Here is a 14,230-nt window from a genome sequence, read left to right on the forward strand (position 1 = left end):
ATTCAGATGATTGGTGCCTAGTTGCCATTTTACCACACCAGGCGTGTGCCCTTTAGTCTCTATTCAGACGGCTGATCACAATCATTAGAAATTTATATCTTTGAAAACAGTTTTTACACTCTTTTAAAATAGACAAGCTATAAAACTGTATCATTTAACATAGACAATAGAGGTGTTTGTGAACAAAGACTATAAACACGTACTGTCCTGTATTCCTCATTAGACAGCAGTTAAAATACTATATTCATTTTCTGTAAAGATTTATGGGAACAGTTTATTATGTATTTTAGGAAAGATGTATGGATGTTAAGACTTTTAAAACATTATTTTGTTGACAGCGGAAACGAAACCTTCAATATGAAATGCTATTAAAAGCATTTAATAAGTCTGTAAGTCTTTTTTTATAAGGAAACATAAAGTTAAATGCACATTAGATATGTTAATAATGTCAATGTTAATTCGGTATATGATTTAGTATTAAGTTTGAACGTGATGTTTAGGCATTATAAACTTAAAATTTGTTATGAAAACAAGAATTTTTGGTAATGCCGGCATATGCTCACTGATGCTATTTTCACAAAATTATAAGTACAGCATTACTAAGAAAGAAATAGGAAAATAAAATCAAAATAAATAGATTGGGTAATCTTCACCTCTAAGGGCATAAATGATAATGTCCAGACTCTGTACTCTTACAGCCTGAAAGGATGGACAGACCCTAATTTAGTTAAGAATACAAGTTGGAAAATATATTTATAGCCTAAAAGAACTTGACCCAAACAACCACATCTCCAAGTCCTTAAAATGCCTTGTACCATCACTAAAAATGTTATCTAATATAATATCAGTCAATAAAAGATGGTGCTATATGAAACAGTGCATATGAAGGTAGGACAAAATGAATGATGGATAACAAAATGAGTGTCATGGTAAGACAGAATGAAGGACAGATAACAAAATGAGTGTCATGGTAAGACAGAATGAAGGACAGATAACAAAATGAGTGTCATAGTAAGACAGAATGAAGGACAGATAACAAAATGAGTGTCATGGTAAGACAGAATGAAGGACAGATAACAAAATGAGTGTCATAGTAAGACAGAATGAAGGACAGATAACAAAATGAGTGTCATGGTAAGACAGAATGAAGGACAGATAACAAAATGAGTGTTATGATAGGCCAAAATGAAAAGACAGATAACAGTGTGTTTGGTGGAAGGACAGTATGAAGTGATTAAAAGGGTGTGACAGTAAGGTAAAATGAAATACTCAGAAGGAATAGAAAGACAGTTCTTGAATTCTGTACCAGCACTGTCCTATATTTTTCTGTATAACTTCATTTTCAATTGGTGTTTAACATTATGCTTCATTTTGTCTCATGTCATTTTGTCTATATTATATGAACTTGTCATGTCAAGGTAGAATGTTTAATCTTGTAGAATAGATTACAGATTTATCTATAAAATTCTGTCAGTTTTTTTTTTTATTAAAACTCAACAGCTACAATGAAAGATGTTTTTCACAATATTTACTGTAAAACAGTTTTAATACATATGAAAAGAAAAACGAAAAATGATTGTTGCTTTTCATAATATACAGTTTTTATACATATATAAACAAAAAAAGATTTTTTTTAGAAAAATCCAGGATAATTCCTGTAACACCAGGTATAATTCCTGTAAAAGAGATTGTTTTTAGCTAACGTAAGTGCTGCAATAATACACTTAAGCTGATAGAAATCATCTATAAAAACTGATGAGCAGAGAGATGCAGCCATGTATTCAAGTGAGTAAAACAACGCTTGACAGTTATTCATCAATGAAAAGCATATAAACAAGTTACGAGTTAGTTACGCAATTTTATTTGGCATTTAAACCTGTTTAACATGATAGTATCATTAGGGAGGCGACAAACAGATTTTTGTCAGTCTGAACGGTGACTACTGGTATTCATTTAAAACCCTCTGTACCATTAACTTCACATTTTCACACCATATTCGTGAAGAATCGTTAGACAGAAATAGTTATTTGACAAATTGAGCAACTTTGCTATGAATAAAAATTTTGTTGTATCAAGGTACGGTGAGATATCAACCTTGGCGTGTCATAGAAAATGATTTACAATTTTATTATAAACAGATGATGGAATTTAGGAATTCTCCTCGTGGAGATGAATACAATTTTAACCTCGGCAAAATATGTGCTGTATCAAGGGTTCAAGGGCATTATTTTCTTGACAATGTAAGAAAATATTGGTTAAATGTCTAGGAAATTTTCATACACAATTAAATGAATGTAAAAATCTGTTCTTAGAATATTAAACCTTTGAATGCTTAAAAAGTGACCTTAGTAATTTAAGTGTCTTGTCTCTCAACCAAGGGATCATGAGTTCTAGCCCTAATCAGGTCACAACCAAGTTTCTTCATAATACTCTTCTTTTTTTTCAGTTCAATAACTTTTTCTACACTTTTGGCTGAGTGATTTTGGAAATTTGTATTTAAAACAATTTAAATCAACAATGGGCAGTTCAAAATTTAAATGAAGGGAAGATTATAAATTATTATATTTACAGACAGTTAAATTGCCAAATGAACTTTTTTTGTAGTATTTAAACACTTTACCAGCATGGTACAAGCTGAGTTAATTAAGACATTTAAATCAGCCCAGAGACAATCACTTTCTAAGAATACATAAATAATCACTTTCTAAGAATATTATTCTTTTAGAAGTCTAAAAGGCCCATTATGCCTAAAGTTTCCAAACAATACTCATTTGCCCATATAGATGAATTATCGTTTACATCTTTTGCTTTGTTGGCAATAGTTATAATCAGTAATAATAATGAATGAGTATTTTGTATATACAGCACATTACTGAATATTCAGCTCAACTTTCTTCAGTTGCTAAATATATCTAATATGCTCTTAATCCATTATTAAAATATTATCAAACACATGTTAAACATTTCTGAGGAATCAAAAAAATATGGATTTTTGAGGCATAATGTGCCTTTAAAATTAATATTGCAGGTGTTAATTCTTTAACTAGACCTATCACTGAAGGAGATTAATACCCCCACCTGAGCAACTTTGAATTTTTGAAAAATAAGTAGTCTGAAGAAAAATTTGAACTCAACCTATAGTGGATGAAGTATCAAAATGTGTACAAAGTATTATTTCAATTAATTGTAATTCCAACCAGGATCTTCATATAAACTTGCTATACATCAAGTTTGATTCCTGACGGAAACCATTTTCCCTTTTTAAGTAACAGTGACCTTGACTCTAGGGGGTCCAAATGCAATACCAACCGGGGTCTCCACTTAAGCTTGCTATACACCAAGTTTGATTACAATACCTAATTCCTAACTCTAGTTATTGTCCGGAAACCATTTTCCTGACAAAAAACGGTGACCGTGACCTTGATCCCTGAATAGGGTCCAAATGCAATACCAACCGAAGTCTCCACATAAGCTTGCTATACACCAAGTTTGATTACAATATCTCATTCTTAACACCAGTTATTGTCCAGAAACCATTTTTCTATTTTTAGTAACTGCGACCTTGACCCCCAGGAGGTCCAAATGCAATACCAACCAGGGTCTCCACATTAGCTTGCTATAGGTAATAGTTATAGTACATGAAACGTGTTTCTGCTTAAAAATGGAGAGGCCGTTAGGCCGAGACAATTTTTTTTGCAGAAACATCCTAAGATGTCGCCCTAGCCAGTGTTATAGCCCCATAACCAACGAGTTTCATATACTATAACTGTTTTATCTCGATGACATAATTTTTTCTTTTTTTTGTAATAGAAATAAATAAATAAATCGTTAGCTACATTACAGTTATTTATGATAAGGCAGTTTTTTCAAGTTATTTTTGCTGCTGCAAAAAAAAAAATATACAAAAGAGGAGGATTGTAAACTGTTACTAAGATTTATTCAAGATTTAAGGGCTTTTTCAGTGGAAATAATTCATTCAGCAGATGTACCTTTTGATTAAATGAGAGTAAATTTCATTTCCTTAATTATCTTTGTTTATATTTTTCATTGTAGTTATACATGTATATTTATTTTATTTTATTGATTCCATTTTTTTTTTTGCTACTGGGAATGGTCGTTACCACTGCCCCATTGGAGCCTCTATGAAAAAAAAACTGCATTGATATATACAAGGTGCGAAAAAAACTCGACGGATATATGTATCTTATGTAACACACTAGAAGACGAATTTCATTTTCTTTAGAATGCGAATTATATAAAGATTTAAGAATTAGATATATAAAACAATATTTTCGAAAAAGACCGAATATTCCAAAGTTTGTTGAACTTCTTTCCAGCGACCAAAAACAAATAAATACCAATCTTGCCATATACTTATTTAAAGCCATGGAACGCCGTAGCATAGTTTTATATTAAATGTGAGTCACTTTTCCCAACAAAATATATTTTTACATTTTTCTCTTGTGGAAGACTCTATTTTGATATATTAAATAATATTTTTGTATACGTGTGCATGTGTGTGTGCGCGTGCGTGTGTGAGTGTGTGTGCGTGCGTGTGCGAAGTTTAATACTCATGTTTAATACTCATTGTATTTTTCAAAATCTTATTGACGATGACTATAATAGGTGTATAACTGTTTGAAAATTTGAGAAGATTTACATAAAAGCATTTATGATACTGTTGTTCCACCAATCGCCTCTTATAGTTTGCAAAATTATAATGATTGCATGCAGTGATGATTGATATTTTTTACGATTTCATACATTTATGCTGATTTATATAGAACTGGACCGCCACTGATTATTTTGTAAAAACCCTTGTATTATATGTTTGTATATATGTACTCACAGGCATTTGCCTTTTGTTCAATAAAATTATTCATAAATATAAAGTCGAGTTTTTTTCCTATATGAATCAATGAAAAAACTGTACTGTTATATATCAATACAGTTTTCAAATGCTCATTGAAGTGTACTGAGTATAATGGGTTAGTAAGAACAAACGAAAAGTTCCAAACCATGCGATTATCTAAGTTAGATAACAATATCTCATTCCTATATCTAGTTATTGTCCGGAAACCATTTTTCTATTTTTAGTAATAGTGACCTTGACCCCAGGGGGTTCAAATGCAATAACAACCGAAGTTTCCACATAAGGTTGCTATACCAAATTTTGTTACAATACCTCATTCCAAACTCTAGTTATCGTCGGGAAACCACCAAGAAGTGGACCGACCTACAGACCGACAAGCTGACTCCTATATACCCACCCTAAACTTTGTTTGTGGGGGTATAATAATGTTGCTTGGTAGCAGTACTTGGTAGTGTTAAACTTTTCTGTTTCCTAGAAGGTTATAGATTACTGAGTCATTGAACAAAACTGTTCAATTCAATTTTAGGGAGTCTGAGAGATGTAACAGTGTATTTGTTTAAAACAATCAAATTAGATATCAAAGGAACAATAACTGATAATGATGTCAGAAATTTTTGATTTTCTTTGTGAACTACATGGCCTAAAATAAAACAGTCACAAACAAACAATCATATACATTAAACAACACATGCCCTAAAATCTGAAAGTAATATCATCATAATAACATCTACCAATGATATTCATAACAAAAAACTCAGTCATGTTATCAATTCATCAAATATTTCTTCTCATACAGTATTTAATTTGTTATATATGACACCATATAGACAATATAATGATTTTCCTACATTCCACAAATAGCGCTATACCTCACACCATGCCATTCATAAGAATACCTTCAATATTATCACAGTTTTGATTTACCCACCTTTACTTCCTTACAAAAATTACAAAACACTGCCAATGATGTAACAAAGTACTACTTCCTATAACCCTTTTTGAAGACCAACACCACCACCAACAGGCAGCTGTGGCAGGAGACAAGGGTATTGTAACATGGGAACACTTATTTCAAGGTAAGGAAATATTTTACACTGGCAAACAAAACTGTACAAATTAGGTTTGACATGTTTGATTGGGTTTTTTGTTAACGACACAGTATAGTTCATATGGAGACGTTCCAGCTTTACTGGCAGAGGAAGACCTAAGGCAAGTGGGCACCTAAGTAGAACCACTGACGTTCTGTCAACGACCTTAACCACTCGGCCACAGATAACTCAGTCAAAGAGACATTGTACATTATCAAGGACGTGCTTTAAGACTTACTTCACAGAAACTCTCTGTTACAAGACTAGCCAATACAAGAACTGATTTTCTGAAGATTCAAACGTTATAATATTTTGAGAATTTTTTTAAACATTTTTTCTAGTTTCAAAGCACACAATGTGAAGGTCATTTGGCAATTTTCAAGCTTTTGAGAAGTGGATAAAGACCTCATGTGCTTCTTTTTTGCATCATTTCAGGAGGTAACTGAGTCCAAGGTAAAAAACACCTTTTCTTAGCTCAAATTCTTAAGTATTTGATTGCTCAGAAACCAGCACAGAATATATATTGACCATTGAAAATCCTTAGACTACAGACAAAACTTTGACCCTAATGCCTTAAGTCTGGAGCCATAGAAAAACCAACAATCCATATGCGAAACAGGATAGCTTCTACACATGGATATAATCTCATGATAATAAACCATCAGCAGAGAACAGACAAGTGATTACAAATCAAAGACTTTTACCACTTGTACATACAAGTACATACAAGTACCTGTAAATTAACTAAATATTTAACTTCTTCTCTCTTCCCCTCTGGGCGTGCACGTTGCAGAGAAAGCACAGGGCGACGGAAAATTTGCGACTTGGTGGAACTAAAGCACCCATACTTTGGTACACCATCTTTATTTACTACTGGAAAACAGTTGTCAATGTCTTGACTTAAGTTGAAGGGAGTGCCATACAAAGCAGGCAGAGACGACGAGGAAAGTGTGCTACTTTGCGTGAACCCCTTGCACAGAGAGTGACGGCTTGAAAGGCAGGCCCTTTACATGGCACCACCAGCTCTTTTATTGGCTACCTCCATTTCTAATATCGTCTCAAGTTACTGTACATTTAGGTTCTCATTGACCATGACCTACTTTTGACCCAAAATTCATATCTATGGCCAATATTCCCTGGAAATTGCATGGAGGTAAACTGAAGTATAGAATACATACATACAAAAAGAACTTACTTTTGTTTTTTCATTGCCTCAGTTGGGCCACTTGTATTACAGGTACATTTTACAGGTGGATTATCGGTACAACAGTCTGGTTCATCCTCGTACTGTATACCTAGATGTCTCCGCTTCTTTCCTTTACCCTAAAATATATATACAATTATACATGTAATATACTAGACAGAATTCCAAATAAATCTTAGTTTTTAAAGCAATACTTTCAAGACATAACATATTGAGCACAAATGGATAATTACACTGTATTCAACCAAGTTGTTACAGAAAATTGTGTCTAGTAGTAAGGACCAAAACTTACAAATACAAGGTCAAGTAACCTTGCACTTGGTTCATACTGTACAACAAAACACTACATTTCCTGTCATGAGCTTATAAAGCAGGCTCATGTTTAAAAAATTATCTAGCTAAAATATATTAAACAAATACCTTATAACATTAATACTGTTTGTTTGGTTTGGTTTTACGGCACACCAACACAATTTAGGTCAAACTGGAAAGATGATTTTTAGCTATGGCGGTTGATAAAAACTTAAAGCAGCACCAGGGGTCAAAACCACCTCACCTGCTGAATTTAAGAGATGCATAGACTTCAGTAAGTCAAACCCATTTAGTTGCCTCTTACGATCACACAAGGATAAATGGTAGCTGCAGTTCTGATACCTCAACCCTTAAAGGTAACCCCTCAGCCACATTATATTAAGTAAAACTAGGGACTATACTGACATACCAAACCATTGCCTTCCATTTCAGAAATAAACTCCAAATTTTTTCAATGCTCGAAAATAAGATAAAAGTTTCAAAAACTTAATTCATGATTTCAATTCTAAAGATAATATTCCCTCATTCAAAGTTTAGCTGCTATAAGAAAATTTCAAGCAAGTACGATCCCATTATTTGTTAATTAATAACAAGTTACTTTGTCTTTGCTTTACTTAGTCTTTGTCGACAACTCACCTGTCCTATGATTGGTGTTCTTATCTTAGCTGAAGGTTTAAAATCATCATCATCATTATCATCATCTCCTTGTCCATTCATCTCCTCATCACTAACATCTATAACTTTGCCACCTTCGGCTGAAAAACAATGTTTTCCCAAATGTAAAATTTCATAAATTTAAACAATGACAATCTTTCAGTAAAAAGTATACTATTAACCCTTGATCAACTGAATTTGAGTAATGTAAAAATTTCGTCCTGGTTTTTGTAAAACAGGATGTATTATGGAAACACCCTGGCGGGCCGACGGATGAACACCTTCCAATTTTGTCAGGAGCATATCTCCTACACGCATAGAGAGATTTTTATGAAACTTCAAAGAAATGGTCACCACTATGAGAAGCCATGTCGCGCCATCTAAATCAATATCAAAATACAAATATTGAGCTAATAATAATATAGTCTAGTCATGTTTTAAAGAGATTCGGACTGTTGCACTTTAATAACAAGCTTTGTATGCATTCCTTTTAAACTCTAACATGTCCAGAAAGAATGATTATCTGAGAAAAAAACAGTTTTTTTCTCCAATAAGCATTAAACAGACCAAACTCAAAGACAGAAATATAACTTATGATTCATGCAGTACCTTTATTTGTGTAGCCAGATTTGGACTCGGGTGAATATTCTGTAGATCTCCCAGCATCAGAGGCACGACACTGGCATGGTTTACTACAGCCAACTATATAATATAAATAACAACACAATGATTACAAAATAATATGTATACAAAATAATATACGAGATGCGTCATGACAAAACCAACATGGTGCGTTTGCCACCAACATGGATCCAGACCAGCCTGCGCATCCGTGCAATCTGATCAGGATCCATGCTGTTCGCTTACAAACCCTAATACAAGTAGAGAAACTGATAGTGAACAGCATGGATCCTGATCAGACTGCGCGGATGCTGGTCGCAATTGCACTCTGTTGGTTTTGTTGTGACGCGGCTCATATCTTAAAGGACACTGAGGTCAAAAAGCCTAAAAATATTAAATTTGAAATTCTTACATAGATCAAGACTTAATGAAGCACATAAATGTATAAATCCGACAAAAGTTGTAAAAATTTATTCGGAATTAAATTGAATATCAAATTTTTGTGTGACTCTTATCTCAATTTGAGTGAATAGTGTTGCAACGCTTTTCATTTATTATTTATAATGATTATTCTGGTAAAACAGGGTGAGAGAATGATCTGCAAAATGGCACAAAAGTTTTTTGGTCCAGTCCTACATCAAATTGTACATCTTGGAAAAAATATATCCAGTCCCATCATGTCAAGAAACCTCAGTGGAGTTCCTTTAACATGGGGAAGGAAACAAAATATAAACTTGCTTATATTTCAAAAACCAGCAGCTAGAATGTTTCTATACTGTGATATATGGAGTGCTTTTAATTATCTCTTCTATCACTGGATTATTATTACCTGAATCAGCATTCATATTTTCCTTGGTTATTTTCTCATTCTGTGCTACCTGCCAGGCCAATGCTGAACACAGCAGAGCTAGACTTTTACCACTTCCTGTTGGGCTCTCCAATAAACTGTTCTGTTTTCTCTCCAATCCCTTGATCACCTGTGAGTAAATTGAAAATGAAAAATACATTTATTTACATTCACGTATATAATATATGAGTAATTAACCTATATGTAGCTACATTAATAACTAGCAATTAAAGTGTAAAATAACTATGTAAAAGATGCTCTAAAATCAATGCATAAAATCTATATTAGTGTCCATAAAGACAGCATTAATATAAAAAAAAATTAAAGAAGACTTGCTGTATATCTATAGTACATCTTTACACTTTATCAGTTCTCTACAAGTGAATATAAGTACAATATACTTAAATCATAAGCTTTAGTATAACATACATTGTGTTTTTTTTTATTATTATGGCTTTGGTAAAGTATAAGATCTTGATTAGCACTTTACTTTTTATTCTTCCTTTCTAGACCAAATTAAGTAACAAATTATGAGTAAACAATTTCAGTATATATTTAATCTTCAAGAGAGAGGGAGAACATTCACAAATAATTCAAATTACAAAACACAATTTATGATATAACTTACTCTATCCATCATACCAAACTGAGAGGGATAAGGTTTGCATGGAAATATCACCTTGACCCCACTGATGGTCAGTTTTCTTTCATCAGGGCTAGACATCTTTCTATAGTTTACTTATTAGTCAATACCAAACCTGTTAATCGAAAAAAATGTTTAAAAAATCATTCTGAATAAATTTGCACACATATCAAAGCCAACAAAGGCTTTCTTAACCTACTTCACTGTTCTAACAATTCGTAGTTGATTTATTTTATATGGATTTGGACCATTTGCCAGACAGAAACATGTACCAGAATTTTTTTTTCTTTTTTTCAGCTAGTCAAATTTTATTAAGTCATATTCATAAAGTTCCTATCCTTATATGAGACTGTTGTGCACAATTGGTAGTTTTCTATTCTTTCCAATTTTGTCATCAGTTTTAGTGATGTTTAGTGATGACATCATAAAATCGGTAAATTTTCTTGTGTCAAACATAGTCTCTCTAGATCGCACAAAAGAGTGAACTTGCGGGATATAAATTCCTGATGCAGATTTTAATTGGAGATGTCATGGCTTCCTCTCCATTTAAATATACACATGTAGGTCTGTGCAAAAATTGAATAAGCATCTTAGTCTCAATATTTTAACTGCAACTTAGTCTGAAAGTAGGCTAATTGCAAGACCAACCGATTTTACAAACTGACATTACATTGATGTCAGTCTTTATGTGAAGAAAGGCCATAATCTATGTAATAAAAAGCCCTTGCGCACAATTTGTTGGGTTAATGTAGTCCAATAAATTGGACCTTATGGGCTTGTTATAGCGAGCTCGACGAGATGGCCCGAAGGGCCTGCTTGCAAAGCGAGCTTTACGGTAACGCGAGTACCTGCTAAGTGATGGTTTTGAAAACTTTCGTCCTAAGTACCGAATTGGACAGATCGCAACATTTCATTTACAAGATAACGATAAAAGCCGATGTATTCTGATTGAAAACGGAAGCGTAGACTGATGTCCTGCGCACTTATATTGACCTTTTCGAAAACCTAGCTAAACACCGTTTTCCGGTACGTTACCGTTTTAGCTCTGGGGAATTACACCAAATGAAATACATAACACAGTTACGTGATATTTCTATTTTTCTATCATTATTTAACCGTTTAAGGTGAAAAAAATGATGTTTTTGAAAATTATCAATATTCCTTTAACCTTTTCCCTTATATAAGCGTGTTTCGACGGCTTTTTGCCCCCCCCCCTTTTTTGAGGCCTCAAACAGTGAAAAAATGCCCTATTTAGGCCCCAAACACTGTCTTTTGTTTGAGAAATGTTGTTAAAAAAAGTGACCATTTTTTCGGCGCCGTCCCCCATCCAAATATTACATCAGGGGGTTGCCAGAAGGGGGATGTGCCCCCTTCTGTTTGGGGGGTTTGAAGGGGGCGGAGTCCCCTTCATCGCCAAGAAAATTTTGGACTTGTGAGAGGCTTTAAATGACCCCAGGTCGATCATAAGGTAACGTGTAACCAACGCTGAAAAGCCTTTGACTCTATCTCAATCCCTTGAGAAGTTGCAGCACTTTGAAAGAAATTTTGATGGAAAAATTCGAGGCAAAAAAGGGATTTTTGGCAATTTTGAGATGTCCCCTCGTTGCCATGGTAACAAGAAATTTAAGACTGAGCATGTCGTTACAAAGGCAATGGTCCAGTCAACATTTGTGCCAAGTTTGATTAGTATTGAAGCATTTTTCATAGTTTCATAGCAGTTTGAACTTGTAACAGGAGGCTTTTCAGTGAAAATGGCCATTTTTCACAATATACTCATGGGGGAAAGGGTTAATATCTATTGCAAATTATTCAAAAAAAATAAATTATTTTTAATGAAAATCAATAACATTCAAACAGACGTAGTGGAATCCTCCATAATAAATAAGGTTATTTTCTGCGTAAACTTGTGTATTTGCTTTATTTTTTGTATGGAATTATTCATACAATGATATTTAATTATTTTCTTATAAAGAAAATCTGTTTTATTTCAAGTTAATTTAAAAAAAGGCCGAAAATATTGAGTTCGCTATTACACTCCATTAGGTGAATTCCCCAGAGCTATGTACAGAAAGTACCGAATTCGTGAATAGGAACCATAAATTATTAATAGAAAGGGGAACCAGAATAAACGGAAGCAGTGTATAAAATACCGAATGACAATTTTAAAACGGAAAATGTAAAATAAAAATGAACGATTATTTTAAACTTTCTTCTGGTAAATATAAGAAAATAATTAAATATCATTGTATGATTAAACTGGCTGGTAAAAGAAAATCGAGCCCGCTTTTAGGCTTTGCCTTTTTCATATTAATGTTGCTTTGCCAAGAAGAAAAAATATCTCAAAGCAAACCTCATATATATACCTGTAGGATACCTGTAGGATGATTCTGGGCTCTGATGGAAGGGCCAAGCCCTTTTTAGGCCCCTCTTTTTTGACAATCTTTCAGTACTTCTTCTTATTGCTCTCACTACTTCTATGTTTAATTATATATACTTTTATCTATTTCTGTTCACTCTGCTATACAATTATAACAGCATAATTGTCAATTAAAGTCCGTGATAAGGCCTAAAATACTATAAATTTGCCTTATTAATCTTAGTAGAAATATGTTTGCTAAATTTAAGATCTTTTTCAAAAATAACTCCTAGATCACATTCTTCTTGAGTATCCGATAAAGTCTTGTTATTCATAACATACTGTTTTTGAGGATTTGCATGACCATAATGCATCACCTTACATTTATCAACATTAAAGTTCATTTCCCATTTTACTGCCCAGTTCATAATTTAGTCAATATCATTTTGGAGGACATCCGACTTGCTAGTTGGTGTATACAATTTTGTATCATCAGCAAATATTTTAATGCTTGATTTGACATTATCTGTGATATCATTCACATACATAATAAAAAGTACCGGCCCCAACACACTACCTTGCGGCACTCCACTATCCACTGCTTTCCACAATGACGTACTACCTTTAATTGATACACACTGTCTTCTATTGCAAAGAAAACTTTTTATCCACATCAATACATTTCCCTTGATTCCAAAAGATGACACTTTATCAGGGTTCCCTCTGGGTCAAAATTAGTTTGCGCCACCAAATTCGCCAATCAGAAAAAGTTGGAGCCAATGGCTCCAAAGTTGGAGCCAATATGGAGCCAGTAATTCTGCAAGGGAGACATGCCTATCTTTAGCAGTTATATATCATTAAAATTAAAAACACATATTTATAATGTTTCATTTTATTACAGATGCACATGTTTATTATCTAAAATATAGACATAGTATTATGTGGTTTTCATATTCCATTTGAATAAATACATGTGACATTATAAATGTAATCAAAAACATCATTTTAAGTTATAAGTGAGGTTTGGAGGTCCTGTTTTCCACCGTTTTGCCTATAGCAGTTCTTATCACTTATTCATTCTCACTGACTGGACTGAGCCATTATCTTTCCAGCTTCTTCCCGACATTCTGGTGATCTACAGATACAAAATTAAATCAAAGTGCTGAAAGCACTGATGGGGGCGCAATATGTGCTAAATTCGAGATGTATAGCAATCTACTTTAGGTGTTCCAATCTGATATCATTCTTCTTTCAAAGTTGAATAAGTGCCCATTTTGTACACAATATTATAGTATCGCTTCCAAACTCTTGTCAAAATTGAAAATCATGTACATACTAACAAACCCAGGCAAAATGCATAATTGATATCATATATATCATGAATAAACATTTTAAATTATGACATTGGATTTTGTTGGGAAACTATAGTTGCTTAACCAATTTTCATGTAAAGTACTTCCTTATGTGAATGTATAACACATAAATCAGTGTACTTACTATATTTATTCCAAGAAATGATTATGCAGATAGAAAATAAACAGAAATTTAACTGTCTATAAAAATATTTCTAAAATAAAAACCAGGACTGTAAGAACAAACTTATTTTTTGTAGAAACCTTTCAAGCACAATAG

General features: G+C 33.1%; 1 protein-coding gene across 1 annotated transcript in view; it reads right to left on the reverse strand.

Annotated features, from left to right (window-relative positions):
- Positions 1 to 10,357, reverse strand: part of LOC132747885 (Fanconi anemia group J protein homolog) — a 66,129-nt gene extending 55,772 nt beyond the window's left edge. Inside the window, exons 1-5 of the mRNA XM_060737415.1 lie at positions 10,228 to 10,357; positions 9,582 to 9,729; positions 8,741 to 8,833; positions 8,114 to 8,232; positions 7,157 to 7,284 (exon numbers count right to left, since the gene is read on the reverse strand). Coding sequence (XP_060593398.1) covers positions 7,157 to 7,284; positions 8,114 to 8,232; positions 8,741 to 8,833; positions 9,582 to 9,729; positions 10,228 to 10,323 — 584 coding nt within the window. The 5' untranslated portion in view covers positions 10,324 to 10,357. The remainder of the gene's footprint in view (positions 1 to 7,156; positions 7,285 to 8,113; positions 8,233 to 8,740; positions 8,834 to 9,581; positions 9,730 to 10,227) is intronic.
- Between the last annotated feature and the right edge of the window lie 3,873 nt (positions 10,358 to 14,230).

This window comes from Ruditapes philippinarum, unplaced genomic scaffold, assembly GCF_026571515.1.
Source record: "Ruditapes philippinarum isolate M1 unplaced genomic scaffold, ASM2657151v2 ctg2311_1_1_1_1, whole genome shotgun sequence".
NCBI lineage: Eukaryota > Metazoa > Mollusca > Bivalvia > Venerida > Veneridae > Ruditapes > Ruditapes philippinarum.